General features: G+C 42.5%; 3 protein-coding genes, 1 long non-coding RNA gene and 1 other non-coding gene across 7 annotated transcripts; 2 read left to right on the plus strand and 3 right to left on the minus strand.

Moving 5' to 3' along the window:
• Window positions 1-266: 266 nt before the first annotated feature.
• LOC121198829 (essential MCU regulator, mitochondrial-like) lies at window positions 267-1,658 on the minus strand. 2 transcript variants are annotated; one of them, XM_041063165.1, is made up of 3 exons: window positions 1,463-1,658; window positions 1,048-1,188; window positions 267-483 (listed from the first exon to the last, which is right to left on the minus strand). In XM_041063165.1, the coding sequence occupies exons 1-2, from the start codon at window positions 1,616-1,618 to the stop codon at window positions 1,051-1,053; spliced, it is 294 nt and encodes a 97-aa protein (XP_040919099.1). In that variant the 5' UTR covers window positions 1,619-1,658; the 3' UTR covers window positions 267-483; window positions 1,048-1,050. The 2 variants fall into 2 exon arrangements, with proteins under 2 accessions (XP_040919099.1, XP_040919098.1); XM_041063164.1 differs by having other exon boundaries at window positions 1,023-1,188; window positions 1,463-1,657.
• A 166-nt stretch (window positions 1,659-1,824) lies between these two features.
• Window positions 1,825-9,155, minus strand: fam234b (family with sequence similarity 234 member B). Of its 2 annotated transcripts, XM_041063162.1 has the most exons (13): window positions 9,085-9,155; window positions 7,540-8,088; window positions 6,939-7,052; window positions 6,377-6,544; window positions 5,451-5,566; window positions 4,793-4,943; window positions 4,505-4,646; window positions 4,035-4,229; window positions 3,804-3,882; window positions 3,516-3,683; window positions 3,189-3,309; window positions 2,723-2,949; window positions 1,825-2,591 (listed from the first exon to the last, which is right to left on the minus strand). In XM_041063162.1, the coding sequence occupies exons 1-13, from the start codon at window positions 9,119-9,121 to the stop codon at window positions 2,589-2,591; spliced, it is 2,070 nt and encodes a 689-aa protein (XP_040919096.1). In that variant the 5' UTR covers window positions 9,122-9,155; the 3' UTR covers window positions 1,825-2,588. The 2 variants fall into 2 exon arrangements, with proteins under 2 accessions (XP_040919096.1, XP_040919094.1); XM_041063160.1 differs by having other exon boundaries at window positions 1,825-2,949.
• Window positions 4,844-6,524, plus strand: LOC121198831. The gene is made up of 3 exons (XR_005896371.1): window positions 4,844-4,968; window positions 5,462-5,704; window positions 6,395-6,524. It is a non-coding gene; the product is annotated as an uncharacterized LOC121198831 (long non-coding RNA).
• A 518-nt stretch (window positions 9,156-9,673) lies between the features above and the next one.
• On the minus strand, window positions 9,674-9,827 carry LOC121199162. The gene has a single exon (XR_005896417.1). It is a non-coding gene; the product is annotated as a U12 minor spliceosomal RNA (small nuclear RNA).
• A 507-nt stretch (window positions 9,828-10,334) lies between these two features.
• Window positions 10,335-15,934, plus strand: poldip3 (polymerase (DNA-directed), delta interacting protein 3). Its single transcript, XM_041063515.1, has 10 exons — window positions 10,335-10,409; window positions 11,175-11,275; window positions 11,416-11,840; window positions 11,964-12,008; window positions 12,161-12,238; window positions 12,361-12,582; window positions 13,237-13,314; window positions 13,437-13,566; window positions 13,844-13,910; window positions 14,650-15,934. The coding sequence occupies exons 1-10, from the start codon at window positions 10,342-10,344 to the stop codon at window positions 14,864-14,866; spliced, it is 1,431 nt and encodes a 476-aa protein (XP_040919449.1). The 5' UTR covers window positions 10,335-10,341; the 3' UTR covers window positions 14,867-15,934.
• The last annotated feature ends 145 nt before the right edge of the window (window positions 15,935-16,079 follow it).

Below are 16,079 nucleotides of genomic sequence, written 5' to 3' on the forward strand. Positions count from 1 at the left end.
CCTGGGAATTCGACTGTGCTTTAAATGTACCTGTATATCAAGCAGGGATTTAATCACTTTGTTGTATTGTATTTTGATTGGTGGCTCATTCGAAGTAGAGTTTAGGACAGACGTCATAAACATAAACAATGAGAACTTATGTTCATCATTGTTACATTCAGTTATGTGACACCAGCATTGCACTGTGGATGTGACTGACTGTGGGGTGTCTGTTTTATGTCTTCACAACTGCCATCCACTTGTACCAAACATCAGTGAGCATGTGCTGCATTTTACAATTATCATTACCTTTATTAAGACTTGAGTAGTGCATGCAAATACAGTACGCTATGATCAGCCTGGAACAGCCCTATAACAGTGTGGATAACAGCAAAAACCCTGAATCCAGTGCAGACAGTGGTGACATAAGAACACAGCAGAGGAAGGCATTTATCTGCTCAGAGGCTCAGACTCCTCCAGGTGGTAGTGATGAAGCAAGATGATCTGTGGAGGAAAGAAAAATGAGTTGTGACTTTTTAAAAAAAAAATTATTTATGTTTATCCTGCTTTAATTTGCATCCATAAAGGGACAGAGTTTATCAACTTAGAAATCTGTTCAGCAACAGCTGCAAAAATCACAAACAAAACAGAAGCACACAAGGGCACTACACTGAACTGTACTCTTCCCCTCTCTACTGGTGCATTCGAGCTGCCAATGTGGGATAAATTAAAAAAAAATAATAATAATGTTGACCATTGAGTATGTAGGCAGTCATACTAATTCGACATGCTGCAAACTTTTTTTTATTTACAATGGTTGGAAATATGAAATTCCATATTTCAGCTTGTACTCAAATGCAGCAGTCAGTACTGTAGTGGAGGGGTCTCCCTCTGGGTTAGGGCCTCTTTAAGTTGAATGTCTCCCACAGCTGTCGCCCATGCACCAAATAGACTGAGCAAGTGTGTGTGTGTGTCTGTGTGTATACTTTTTTTTTTTTTTTGCCACAATTCACAGTGAAGCCCACAATCCAAGCCAGTGATACCTGATAACCAGGAAGCCTTACACACCCCTCAGTCATCATCGTCATCGTCCTCGGGGACAAAGATGTCGTGCTCCTCCAGCAGCGCAGCAAAGTTCTTGCTGATCAGAGTCCCCACATACAAGAAGGGCACCACTACCAGAGCAATCCGGATAAGGCCGAAGGGGGTCTGCTCCCCAAGTGTCACACAGTCCCACCATAGAGACAACTAAGTTAGTTCAAGTCAAGCAGCTTGTCCAAGGATGACTTCTTCTAATATCTGAGAGAAAGACTGCAGCAGAGCTGTTTACTAGCATGTTTGTGAGTACGCACTCAACTTATTATTTCACTCATCTTCTACGAGGAGAGCTCCCCTCCCTTCTCTGCCGGTGTCTAATTTCGTAACCGAGCAGGTTTCCTTTTTATTTCCACACACCGCACTGACCCTTCAAATCGACACTCACCTTCTTGGGTTTGGGCAGAATGGCACCGGAGGATGTGCACACGGCTGTCCGGCACGGTGCCACGGTCCTCCCCGGCCCGTCGGCGGCGCTCAGCGGCGAGGTGCGGGCGTTTCTCAGGACCGACAGCCTGGCCAGGCGACCCAGGGCCGACGCCATGTTTTCACAAGCGTTTGATGCGGCAGCAATGCGGAAAACGGGAGATAGTTCTGGACGTGGAGGTGCAACAGCGCCGCCCTGCGCTACTGCAACAACACACCGATCACCTCTTCCAATAGAAAGCCCTTATTAGCAGGTTGTCTGTGCAACACAGAAACTTGAGATGCTGGAATGAGGGTGGAAATAATCACAGGATGCACGGTGCAGTCTTTCGTAAAGAAGTCATTTTTATACTTTCTCTTGTAACGTGAAGTTGGAGCTTACATTTTAATGCCATAACCCTTTGCAGCCACATTATTCAGAGAAAATAAACAGTGGTTGATTATACACTCATACAAAATCTGACAAGATAAATCAAACAAGAAAGATCAAAACGTTAAAGCAATCAATAAATCAATAAATACTGTACAGCAATAAATACAAATACTACTTCACTTGGCAATGAGCAGAAAGAATAATTAGAGGCTTCGTGACAAAATGCATGTCTGGGGGAGATGACACCACATGAATATACTGGCCTTGTATTTATATAGTTGTGCATACTGTAAACACATGGAGATGTTCTTTCATCTTCACTGTCAGTGATAAAGTTATTCTTCTGCCACCGAGTCCACGCGATCATAAACATTCAGTTGAAATTTACAGACTTCCCTCTCTGCAAGTTAAATAATTTAAATAAGCTTTATCATTGTACAAACAATAAAATAAATCAAAACAATAATACAAACAAAATGCCTACCTACAAATGATGTTTTGTTCTTTTTTACAGTAAAATCTGCGTCTTTCTCAAGTAACAGAAATTAAATTCGTACTCAGTGTGCCTAACAGGACGTAAACAGCCTCAAATGAATTCTTAGTATCTCCTTAGTGCAGAGCTATCAGCAGCTTATGTCCCTTTCATCCTCACATGAGCCCCTTTAAGTCGTACCGCTTCGTGTGACACAGGGTGTGGTAGCGGCGAACCCGCTCATCACTAAACAAAGAAACACAGTTCAGAGAAGCTTATAATCGAATGTTGTTATTGAACGTGAGCCTCAAGCAAGTCTGGGCTCTGCTCTTCCACCTGATTCGACCGCCTGCGTCTCACGCTCGTGTCTCTCTCACCTGACGTTTGAAGGACAGACGCCTGAAGAACTTGTTGACCTCAAACGCTCCGGGTTTCACGGGTGCCCCGGCCTTGCTGCTTTCCACCACTCTAACAGTTTTTCCTTTGGCGATGGCAGCTCTGAGGCTCATGCTCTTGACTATCTGAGCGCCGGGCTCCGAGTCAGGCGTGGGCCGGGAGGATACGGTGATGTAGGAGGCGTCTTTCTGATGCTCCTGATAACTCACTGTCAGAGAGGAAGCAGGAGAAAATACGTAGATGTAGATTATTTTTATGATGTGGACATGTGAATTACTTAGTGTGTAATTACTGTGGTGGCATCTTTTTCTCATTTACTACTGAAACACTTTTCATGACAGCTGATCAGACCTTTGGATAGCAAATGTTTGTGGTTACGGTACAAAAACAGATATTGTTCTACAATATTCTGCAGCCAGAGTGCATTTGAACTATGGCGACTTTTACCTGCAGAGGCGACTGCGGTGTCTGTGGTACTCGTGAGCTCCAGCAGGATTGTGGGATATGCAGGGTGCAGCAAGAAGAGTTTTCTGATGAGAGGCTCAGCTGCAGCAACACCTGGTGCCACCTACACAAGTCAATATGGACAGGTGTTGTTGTTTTTTACATACATTGACTATTTTATTGATGGATCCAGTTCAAACTCAAAGACAATGAAGTAAAATAAGCCGTGAACATGATTCATACAGAACAGGCTCTTTCTGTTTTCTGCACATTTTTTGTATTGAGTGAGAATAACTGATTTCCCTCTACAATCCTCTGTGACAGACTCACAGTTGTCTTGGTAACATTCTTCTGTGCACTGATTGGTTCCCTGGCCCAAAAAAGGAAAGCTGACTGGCCCGTCGAGGTGGAAATCGCCGAAGTTTCCACAACAAGACGAGGACACACGAACTCTGCTGACCAGAGAGACTGCCCGTTTGCCCCGTCAACGACCTGTGCCTGTCAGACAGGGAGGAGGAGAAAAACACAGCCATCAGAGCCAGGTAAAGGTGTCCCTAACGTTTCCTTGCATTAATACGAGCCTTGAAAGAAAGTGTACGTAAGGACTGCTTGTTTTACCTTCATGACACCGTTTGCCGAATGCTGAAAGAAAAGATCCAGGACTCCATCATCATTGAAGTGTCCCAGGGCTGGTTGGCTATGACCAGAAAAGAAATATTTTATTTTGCACAGCTCTTATATATATATATATGGAACTCATTTTGTTTTCAGCAGTTAATGAGCATAAGTAGCTTAAATGTAATAGTAATTCAGTCAGTAGTGACATAGTGATACGCAGAGGGGCTTTACCTGTGAATGGGAGGGGAGTTGAAGGTCCATTTTTTGCGCATGTCCCTCTGTTTGAGCACTGACACTTTGCTGGAGCCATACACCAGCACCCAGTCACTCCTGGTGGAGTTCAGGTTAGAAACAGTGTCCAGGCTGTTGTGGTTGTTGCCTAAACCAGACACAAGAGGGAGCAGGAACTCCACACCCTCAGATCCTCTGGAAAAGAAGATCACAGAGGTGAGACTGGGACTTATTTCAGTTCACAAACTGTCTAATAGAGTAGCTGTCATTGCAGTCTCTGTCACTGTGTATGTTTACAACCTCCAGTGGAATAAACAGAGGAATAAAATCAGCACTCGTTTGATAGTTCAGGCATCACTCTTGTAACTGTATCTCTGGAACATACTGTCTGATTAAAGGCTTAGTATGTAACAGACAAAGAAACGTCTATACAGCGTAACCGGAGCCAAGTGCCAGTCACTGAGGCGTACCTGTAAATGTCTACGAAGGAGGACGAGTTGGTTTTCTTCGGTTCCTCCCACACCGGATCCTTAATTTTAAGTGCCTGAGTTACGGGCATTTTTCCAGTGGCGCGAATGTAAATATCACGCAGAGAGATGGCCTCCACATTACCTGAGGAAACCGACATTAACACAGAGTCTTGTAGAATGGCAATGAGCTGAATCAGTCACTTCATAATGCTAAAACATGAGAAACTGAGTCTTTTTTAGAGTAATGTTTGAGGCCTGTACTTTGGTTGCTGACTTATATTCCTTTACCTAGTCCAAATAGGATGTAATATGCCCCTTTTTGTGTCTCATGAAGCAGAGGGCCGATCAGTTTTCCTTGTCCAGTGAGATTGAAAGGAACAGAACGTCCAAGCTGTGCCCCTGTCAGCCCAGAGATCAAGGTCAGGGAGAGATCCAAAGCCTGAAAATGAATACAGCAGAAACAGGTATGTAGTTACTGAATATGAAGGCTATAAAAAATCAAAATGCTTCCAGCTTGAAATTTCCACTGTCTGAAATTTAAAAAAAAAATAAACTGGAGGAGCTGTGGGAAGGTTCTACATCAGGGGTGTCAAACCTGTCCACAAAGGGCCGGTGTGGCTGCAGGTTTTTGTTCCAACCAATGAAGAGCACACAGTTTGACCAATCAACTGTCTGAAGACTGAGATCAGTTGATTAAATGAGTCAAGTCTGGTGTGCTGCTGCTTGGTTGGAACAAAAACCTGCAGCCACACCGGCCCTTTGTGGACAGGTTTGACACCCCTGTTCTACATGGTCTACATGGAAGAGTCATCAGAAGGAAATATTACCTGATACCTCATCACCAAAGTCAAAGTCTGAAGTCTGTAAAGCAACATCTGGATAAGCCAGATGTTCTGGGTGGAAAAAAAGAGGGAGCCCAAACATTAACATACAATTGTAACTATACCTCATCTGCAGGAAGGGTGGCTATGAGCAGGTCTGGGACCGAGTCGCCTTGGAGGTCTGGGAGTAACACCGCCTGGGATTCAATGTTCTTGAGCTGGACTGACGATAAGTTCTTCCCTGAGGAGTGAAAGAAAACCTCTTTGACCTTGTTTTGTTTTACACTTTGAATACCTGGGGAAGGCTACCCTTATTGACGTGTTTCTCCAAATGAGGACAGCTGATCCGTTTGACTTCGCCCAAGACCAAATACAAAAGGTTTGTAGCCTCCCGTATGGACAAACTAGTCGCATGCTTTGCTCGGGTGTGATGTTCCCACCTCCAAACTTCACTGTTGGTATGGTGTTTTTGGGGTGATGTGCAGTGCCATTTGACCTCCAAACATGGTGTGTATTATTGTGTATTACAGCATCCAAAGAGTTCAGTTTTGGTCTCATCTGACCAGACTATATTCTCCCAGTATTTCACAGGCTTGTCTAAATGTTGTGCAGCAATCTTTAAACGAGCTTCCACTTGCTTTTTCTTCAGCAATGGAGTCTCGTGTGCTGAGCGTGCATACAGGCCACAGGGGTTGAGTGCATTTCTTATTGTTTTCTTTGAAACAACCTGCTAATTCCAGGTCTTTCTGAAGCTTTCCACAAGTGGTTCTTGGCTCTTGGACAATAACAATTGCTTTCTAAATACTGATAGATTTCTGGTGTCTCTGCTCTCTTTTGCATCTCCCTTTCTTCATGTGTTCAATACTGCTTCCCTTTGTTATTCCATTTTATTACACATGACTTATTTGTTTTCTTTTCTTTGTTGTTGCCAACATCCGGTGAAAATTTCATGTCAATAGCACCTTTAGAAATATATTTACTGAGAAAAATGGTGACGTGCTCTACACTTATTTTACCCGCTGTATGTAGCTTAAATAGCTTGTCTTCTAACCTGTGGTGCCATTGACAGCCATGAGGGTGGACTTGCTGATGAGGAGACACACGGGTGACGGCTGGGAGCTGTACTGCAGACCACACTGGATGTACATCACAGACTCCCCCATGACTTTCCTCCACAGCACCTGACCGCTGACTGCAGACAGCGCCACCGCACTGTAAACTGGGATGAAGAAAAGACGTCAAACATCATGAAACCAAGGAAACGTAAAGGATTACAAAAAACGAGAAAGGTTGAACAAGTTTTTAAAAAAAAAAAGGATGAGATATTAAAGTTTATTCAGGTTTAAATCAGGATCAGCAGGATAAGATTAGATGATAAATTTTACACAAATACGCATAATTAAGGGTTGTTAAGATACTTGCAGCACCTAGGTGCTATCCAGGCACATAGAGGAAGGTGACGTATGCACATGACGAGGATGTTTTGACACCATTCTCTTCCACTGTCCTTATACAAAGCGCCCCTATGTTTAACAAATTTTTCCGAATCAGTGAGGTGGACAAAAATCAGGATCACTGTCCACGCCTTTTCAAAGAATTCCCCACTTACTTACTTTTGTTCCTTTGTGTGGGATGAGTGTCAGTGGTCCATTCAGTAACACCGAGAAACACATCCTCCACCGAATCACCGTCAACATCCCACAGCGCCAGTGCGGGTGGAGCGACACCTGGACCGAGAAAGCACAACAAAATGAGCACCCACTGAATCCTAGTCAGTGTTTGACTGAAACTTATAAGTCTACAAACTGTGATATGACATAAAAAGTATAAGAGAATTTAAGCCTCAAAACACAGATGATCACATTTCTTGGCTGTATCGTCCATGTGCATTTTCTGAAGTACTGCTAAATATTTTTATCTGGTCATTAAAGACATACTATTGTTGTTAGTAAAGACATAATACTGTTGGGTTTATACTTATTGTCACTCTACAATACTTTCATAGAGCATGCTGAAACTGAACATGTGGTAGGTAGGGTGATGCTCACAGTCCTGTGTAATTACAGATGACTAATTAAAGGGTGAGCCCATGCTGTCTAGCCAAAGAGACTCCCAGCAAGTCCTTACGAAGACAGCATTATTATTGATGGCAGCACTCTGGTAAATATAATAATAAAATAAAATACTAAAATATAGCTAATGTATGTCTTTTACCTCCTGCATCTCCCAGCGCTCTCTCCCATTGTGGCCTCTTATCCAGGTCTCCCTTCTGGCAAGGGATCAGGAATGCACATAGCAGCACGAGCAATGTGGCGCAGACCAGAGGCACTAAGAAAAACGCACTTCGGACAGCTTTCTTCGTCCTCATCCTCTTTTCTTCCGCATCAGTACTGTGAACCCCCAGCCCAGCGTCCCCCAGTGGATGAGACCCCCCTCTGTCCTCCCCCGCCCTGTCCCTGCCCAAGTCCTTGTGGCTCCAGTACTGCATGCCTTTCTTGTCGCCTCGGTCTTGCCTGGATTTGCTGGGGAGTCGCTCTCTCCATTCGTCCTCCTCTTCCTCCTCGTCCTCCTGTGCCTCATCCTTGGCCCCCACAAGTCTGCCCGACCTGCCACCCCGCAGCTTCGAGGACCCCGTGCCAAGACAGCTGTCCCTGCCAAGGCCATTTCGGGGGTAGTTGAGCACGAGATCATCCTCTTCACTCTCGTCCTCGCTGTCTGCTTGGGTGAGAGGGTCGTACTCCCCAAGCTCTGAGCCCTTCTTCCCTGCAGAAGCGCAGAAAGTGCTGGTGAGGATCAACTGTCCTGTGTGGTTACTCAGTTATTTATTATTGTATTGTAATACAAAGTTGATATATTATTGATACACAATTACTAATTTATTCCCTTGCAATACTGGAGCATTGTAGATGTATGCTTTCTTTACTCTGGGAATTTAAAAATAATAGTATTTTCCTTCTGTAGGTAAGGGTCTTAACATCCAGTAATGCATTTTGCTGTCCCTTAATCCTCAAAACATAATACTTTTTTCCCCCACTGACAATTCCATGTTATCAAAACAATGAAAAGTATATATATGTATATATATATACTTTTCTTTTTTAAATTATCTTATTTATAACATCTTTATACTACTACCAATTATAATAATACATTTCATAGTGATTACATGTTATTTTATTTTTTCAAAGTAATAAACAAATAAATATCGAAGCCTGCTCACAATTACAGTCCTCTCAAAATATAGCAAAAGAACACTATTAAAAATTAAATACTATTACAATAATAAAACAGCGAATGTACAACACTGTTTGTACATATGTAATACGTACACGTGTTAGTGTATATATGCAGTCCAGTATTTTTGCCCGCTGTCAGATGTGATATTTACTGTCGTGCTTTGCTAGTTTACTCTGCATCACTTTACCGTTAGCAGCTAGCTAACAGGCAGCACGCAGCAGACACGCCTGGACAGAGACATGTCAGTGTGCTGCTCTGCATGCACACAAAACAAAATCCATCTTATATAACATCCTCTGGAAAACCTGTACACTGACGTGAGACGATGATACGGATGTCAGATGAAACTGTGTGAGACAAATTAGGGCGTTCAATCAATGAATTGCATTTAAAGAGCTGAACTGAAAGAGAAGACCACCACAGACCGCCTGGTCCCGGCTGATGATGGTTTCAGTAAATTATAAGCTGAAGTCTGACACGTCTCTTTGTCTGTCTTGTAGAAATACGTGTAGCGCATCTTACCGGGCAGTTTGAGGGCACGGGACAGAGCTGCAGCCATTTCTCCTCTAACGGATCCGCGAGGTACTGACGTGAGGCAGCGGTGATGAAAAGCTCGAGGGCACTGACCCAGCAAGTTGGAGCTGCGTCTGCCCAACTGTATGCTGGGACTTGTAGTTTTTCTGCTCAGTGACCAAGTTTTGTTTTTCAAAAAAATGTTTTTATTTATTTATATGATTTTCGTGTACAATGCAGGCTATGAAGCAACGTGTGAAATTATGCCTATATAACCATCTTCAGCAGCAGACCCAGTTTAGTTAAACCAGATATAAAATATGAGCGTCGCACTTTACTGGTCGAGGTACTGACTCTGCTCAAGGCGCGCACTAATGGAACACAGAGCAACAGTGCTGTATGTTATTCAGTAAACTACATTTACATTTTTGCAACTGACTGTTCTCTGCATCAGAGAAATGTTGATTCAAACTGTATTTTTGATGTTGCATTCTGAGTTTTAACTAATGTGTTCATTTAAACATTCTAAGTAGTTATACCAAAACGTTGACTTGGGTATGTTTTTTTTCTTTTATTTTTATAACAGTTGTGGGGGTTCAGGGAAGGTCCTTGTCCTGCGAGGCATCTCGCAAAGTAGGCGAGTCACCTCAACAAGCAGACCTGTCCCCTTTCAAAAATTCATCTCGTTAATTGAACGAGGACACGGGCGTCACCCCGCGTCGTTATTTTCCTTACTCATCAGTTTAAGGCATGCCTACTCAATGCACGAAGACCGGCATAGTGACAGTGTCCAGGCATTCTCTGTTAGGGTGCTACAGATGGCTCAGCGGCAGCAGTTTATTTTAGATTAAACTAACGGCTGTGTGTCTCTTAAAGAATAGTTTGTAGACATAACATGTTACACTGTGTTTTTTGGCCAGACTCTACATTTGTGCCCCTAAAAGACAGTACTTGTTGTGATCATGTGGCGCAAGGGCTCATGGGTACTAAGGCATGCACGTCAGTCGCATTTTTACCAGAGCAATCGATTGCAGATTGTTTATTTGAAACTGGACAGCACATCATTTGGCAGTGTAGTGCGTATTTCTCCACTTCGTCAACATCACTTCTTAATGGTGAAATACATAATCAATAAACAAATCAATTAAAACACTTCAACGTATCGTCAGTCCCCTACCGCCATTTTGCATTTTGGTATGCATCGGCTTCCGTAGTCCTACTTAAAGATTTCTCATGTACGCATGCGCTTCGAGGCAGTGTGAGAAAATGGCAGACGTTTCTTTGGATGAAGTGATACGACAGCGCGGTATTAACCTCAAGGCTTCAGCTAAACGGTAGTAAAACTACTATTACAAGGATGTATATTCACTTTGTAATGGCGTGGCAACTTATAGTAACACTTCTAAAAGCTTAACGAGTATTGAGGGCTGTTTGTATCTAGTTGGTTACGGTAAGCTAACGTTAGCCCATTGCAGCCCAGCAACGTCTGACTAGCCTCGTCGTAAAGGCTAGGCTATGCAGCTGATATTATATGTAGGCCTAAGTCTGAAGCTATTCAGTTTTAAATCTGGAAAATATGGATTACTTATTCAACAAACTCCCTTTTAAACTAAGCAAATTTTAGTAATCTCGATAATGTTGAAACTTGAAAATCAGTACTTTGCTTGTGTTTTGGAGCTGAGCATCAAATCAAGTGTAGCTAGCTTCGAAGCTACTATTCATGATATTGTAAACTAATATTTATGTTGGCAGCAAAACAAGCACTGGCTTAAATTAGGATGGTAGTTTGCTCAAATCTACGTTTAGATTTTAATAATGCTGGCCCTCCACCACTGTTAGGAAGTGAAGGAGAAATTATATTCTGTTGTAAATATCAGATAACGCTGTGCCAGTCTCTAAAAGCATACCTCCTGTACTGCGTGAAAACAATAAAAATTGTACTTGATAAAGTAATGAACTTTAATGTTGCATGCTTTGCTGCCAAAATGTTTAACATTTTTTATGAGATTTTGGAATCTTAAAATGTGAAAAGCAGCACCATCTATAAAATCCCAGTAGGCGTTTCAGTACCAGTGTTGAATTGTTTTTCTTTTTCTCAGGCCCACGTTTGGATGGGGTGCAGGAGGCACTGGCAAGAGTTTTGATGCCCGGCAGAAGATTGGGGTTAATGATGTCAGACAGCGGCTTGGAGGGGGAACGGGTAAGGGCCACCATTATTGCACAGACAAATGCTATGTGCACTTATGCCTTATGTTGAGTGAAAACCACTGAACAGACGTGTGAGTGGTATGTTTTGGGGATTGAAACTAAGTGTGCCACCAATCCCCTGTCTCCCTTCAGGTTTTCAAGTGAAAGATGCCAGAGAAAAGCTGGGACAGAAAGATGCTCGCTTCAAAATCCGTGGCAGGGGAGGAGCGGGAGGAGTGCAAGACGCTCGTCAGATGATAAACTCACGCAAACAGGGGCAGAATCAGTTCAGTGTCCCCGCACAAACAACGCAGAAAACTGGAGTAACACACCAACTACAGAGCCCGACGTTTGTGCCGCAGATACAGATACACGCCAGTGTTCCTGGCAGTGTGAACACAAGGCAGTTTGCCCCTAATGTACAAGGACTGAGTGTGAGGGGCAGCCCTATGCCACAGCTGAGCAATAATAAAAGAATGATAGATGCTCGTGATAGGCTGAGCCTGAAGAGGAGCATTGGAGGGACACAGACACAGTCAGCTGCCACCCCACCCTTGAAAATAACCAAGACCATCCAGGTTAGGTTAAAATAAGTTATCTTGTTTACGAAAGATCTGTGACATAGCTTACATGTTTGTATGTTTATGTTATTACACAAGTGTACTGTAGTGTTTACTAATGTGTGATGCTTCCTTTCACAGCAACGTCCTGTGGGGATGTCAGGTGGCATACGTGCGGCTGGGCAGGTAGAGCTGTTTTTCTTGGAATATTCAAACATGACAGATTGCGATTAACTCTTGCGTTTATGAGAATATTTATCTGAAAGACCACTGTTTCACCTGTATAATGACTAAAACTATGAAATGTGGTGCTAATTATTACATTTTGTCTGCCATAGCCTGTCACAAATGATCATGATGGCCCCTCCAGTAAACAAATAAAGATCACTACTGCAAACAATATGCTACAATCACGGGTAAGAGCTGCTTCTAGACAGAAGATCTGATCTCATATACTGTAGGACTCAACTCAAACTTTAAGTACCGCATAGCAAGTATTTCAGTCCCTCATTAAATTAAACTCCTCTACTTTGTACAGTCTGGCGCAGTAGGCTCCACATTCTCCATGTCAGCCCCAATCACCAAGGTGGTTAAAAACGATGCTTACACAGCTCCACGTCCTCCGGTTCCTGTGGCTCCCACCCGGCCCAACACCAGCATGGCTGCCGCCCGGTCCTCAGCTGCAGCCTTGCAGCCAGTTTCCAGGACCCTCCAGCAAAGCACAGCAGAAACCAGCGCAACGGCTCCTACTCTCCCTCAGGTAAGCATCTCTTGATTGCAGCTGTATCTCAGAATGCACTCATTCTTCTTTTGTAGCTTGTCTCCACCTTATATTGTTATTCAGAGTAATTTGCATTTACTGTGGATACAACAGGTGAGTAACATTTCAAATTTAGCCTGTTTAGAGAAACCAACCAAGTTAAGTTTGATTGATGTTTGAGTAAGTCGATCTATTAGAAATGCTTACATTGAGTGTCTCACATGGCTGACGTTTCCTATACTGAGCAGTATCCAGATTTAATTTTGTGAACAGTGATATAAGCTATCGCAAACATTTTGTGGATAAGCTCTTAAGTAGCTTAAAAAACAAAAGACGTGTGGGTTTTAATAGTTTGTATATTATGAATATTTTTCCAGACCTCAAACCTTCTGCTTTCCCCATCTCTCTTAATTTTACATGATGCTTCCTTCCTTACTTAGTCCTTTACAGTAAAATGGCTGATCCAGATATTGATTTCATGTCAGTATTTGATGTTCACTCAACTGATTACATTTAGAATTTGGTGCAGGTAGACAGACATCTAGTTAAGACATTTAGCCTGTTATCTCTACCACAACACTTACACACATTTTTTAAGTCAGGCATTTTTATTGCATGTGCTTTATCATGTGGTCTTGTCATATTTCTTTCTAGCCTGCTTTCAGTCCTTTGGAGGGGACAAAAATAACAGTGAACAACCTGCATCCCCGGGTCACTGAGGAAGACATAGTTGTGAGTGAATCCCACTGTTTGCCTATAACCCTTTTGTTATGCTTGATATTCAGTGATGTGCTGAATGTTGTTGTTCCATGATGACTCATACGTTTGTTTATTCTCCATCTATTTATCCACAGGAACTGTTCTGTGTGTGCGGTGCCTTGAAGCGAGCACGGCTGGTGAAGGTGGGCGTGGCTGAAGTGGTGTTCGTCCGTAAAGAGGACGCTGTGAGCGCATACAGGAAGTACAACAACCGCTGCCTGGACGGTGAGTGCCAGTAGCAAGGACACACACATCAAATGGTTCTCTGGGTTCTGGGCACTTTCTCCTGTTTTGCATACAGATTAAATCCTACAGTACTGAATGACAAGTTTGCTGGTTGAGGACATCTTTGTAAATGCTTGCTGTTTTTGTTGAACTGAGGGATAGCCTGGTTGGTTTTGCTTTGCATTGCTGAGACTGTTAGTAACCAAAGTGAAGGAGTTAAGAGTGTTTCTGTGTATCATTGTTTCTTTTCTTATCTTTTCTTCTTGTCTGCCCCCAGGCCAACCCATGAAGTGTAACCTTCATATTCAGGGAAATGTCATCACATCTGATCAGCCCATTCTATTGTAAGTGAGCCTGCAGGGCTTCATTCCTTCATTTCAAATTAATCTGAAGTTGACTGTTTTCACATGCACATACTTTATTTTGCATATTTTTAGTAAGTTACTACAACTGCTGTTTTTCTTTTACGTATAAAGATCAGTGAAATTGCTTGTACTAAATCTAAATGTAATCAACTGCATATGCTCAAGCAGTGACTATCAGGGCCTGATTTATTTATTACCTCATTTGAACAAGTGTTAAGCAAGCTATTTAGTGGTACATTGAGTTGCCTGTGAAGAAGCATTCACTCAGAAAACACATTTTGTGATTGGCTTATTCCACCTAAGCAAAGAACACAGTGTTTCCACTTGATCACTCACAATAGGTTTTGATAAAATTAGATGTAATCAAGTTTAGCTTTGTGATGGAAATCTTGCAAAATTAAATTTGTGATGGAAGAAGTTTCAGGAGAACCATGTGTCTGAAGTTAACAGAGTGTAATGCCACCCAGTTCTCAGTTCTGACCTGTGGGAGCACTGCCTAGTACTACCTGAAGACCCAAAGAAGGAACAGTTATTTCACAAGCTTTATGTTTAAATTTCAGAGGCAGTAGCTGTTACCAACTAGTGTCTCAGAAACCCAGTGTGATTTGCATTGCAGCTACAGTTTGAAGATAAAGCAGAAGCAGAACCCTCTGCACTGTTTTAACCTTTTGTGGTCTTGAGGAATTGTGACAGCCCTTTCTCTTCTGGGCTCCTGCAGGAGGCTCAGTGACACTCCAGGCGCAGGCAGCAGTACAAAGAAAGACGGTCTGCCCCCCTCCTTGTCTCGTCCCGCTGGTCAGCGAGCCTCCTCTCAGCCCACTCCGGAGGTGGACCCCCAGACCATCCTCAAAGCTCTGTTCAAGTCCACTGCACAGTCCACCTCCACCACTGAGCCCCCCAGCTCACAGGCCACCGCCTTTCGCATCAAGATATAACTCATGTCTAATGTGAATACATTGTCTTTTCATAAACGTATTACTGCATTCTCTGTGTCCACGTACAAACTGTGGTTTTCACCTTGACAGCAGGCAGTCACCATTCTCATATGAAACTGATTTTTACACATTTGATATACATGACAACTCTGAACGTGAAATTCATGGATACGCAACATCCCATTTTTGGTTTTGTGGTATCCAAATGTCACCTGTTCGCTTCTGAGATGGACCAGGGGAAAGAAACGTGATTTGTTGTTTTAATCCATTGTGGTGTGGGATGCCAAATCAACGTCGATGTGTAGGGATTTTTTTTTTCTTTCTTTTTTTTTTTGTCAGTTCAATGTCATCCCATTTGAATATGTTGAGGTTTTTAAATACTCCTGTTTAACTCTTATCAACGCCAACATCCCAAAAAAGGAGAAGGGGCAAAAAGACCTAAAAACTAATTGATGGATACTGATCAGCATTGTCGTTGTTGAGAGATTTGTTATGTTTAAGGCCCTGTACATTCACACAGGTGTGTTCAGTTATATAGTTTGTTCCTCTGTTTGGATTGTCATAAAACAATCATAGACATAAAACAGAACATAGACCAAACGACACTAACAGAAATAACAAAATTCAGTAGATACCATGTCTGTCTGATTACGCAGGACAATTAAGTTGCCTTCACTGAATCTTTGGCACAGCTCTGTCTAACTGGAGAAGAGGTCTGAAAGCCAAAATAACTGAAAAGATCTTGTGTGTAAATTGCAGATAGACAGAAACTGTAATACCATCACTTCACTAAACCAGTTCTCAAACAGTCATATTATGTTGAAGTTTTATTTGGTTTTTACCATTCTTGTGGAATCCAGATTCTTGTGTGCTCTGTTTGTGGCTGGTTTAACTTGGTTGTCCAGTTTTTGAAGCAGTAAATGTTTAATTCGTTCTAGTATACATTACACTCAGATTATTTTCCAAGGCCTGTAAATTACTTTCTGTTGCTTTCTTGGTCTGTCAGTTGAGAGACTAGAGAGGTAAGATCTGTCTGTGAAATGTCACCATTAAATATTTAGCTTTGTAGATGTTGCCTACGACTTGTCTTTCCTGTCTGCCAAAAAACTAATGCATACATACACACACACATACACACATCTATATCTATATTTATATTTATATTTATATCTATATCTATATATCTATCTACCTTTCTCAGGTGCTATCACAG

The sequence above is a fragment of the Toxotes jaculatrix genome, chromosome 18, assembly GCF_017976425.1.
Source record: "Toxotes jaculatrix isolate fToxJac2 chromosome 18, fToxJac2.pri, whole genome shotgun sequence".
NCBI classification, from domain to species: domain Eukaryota; kingdom Metazoa; phylum Chordata; class Actinopteri; family Toxotidae; genus Toxotes; species Toxotes jaculatrix.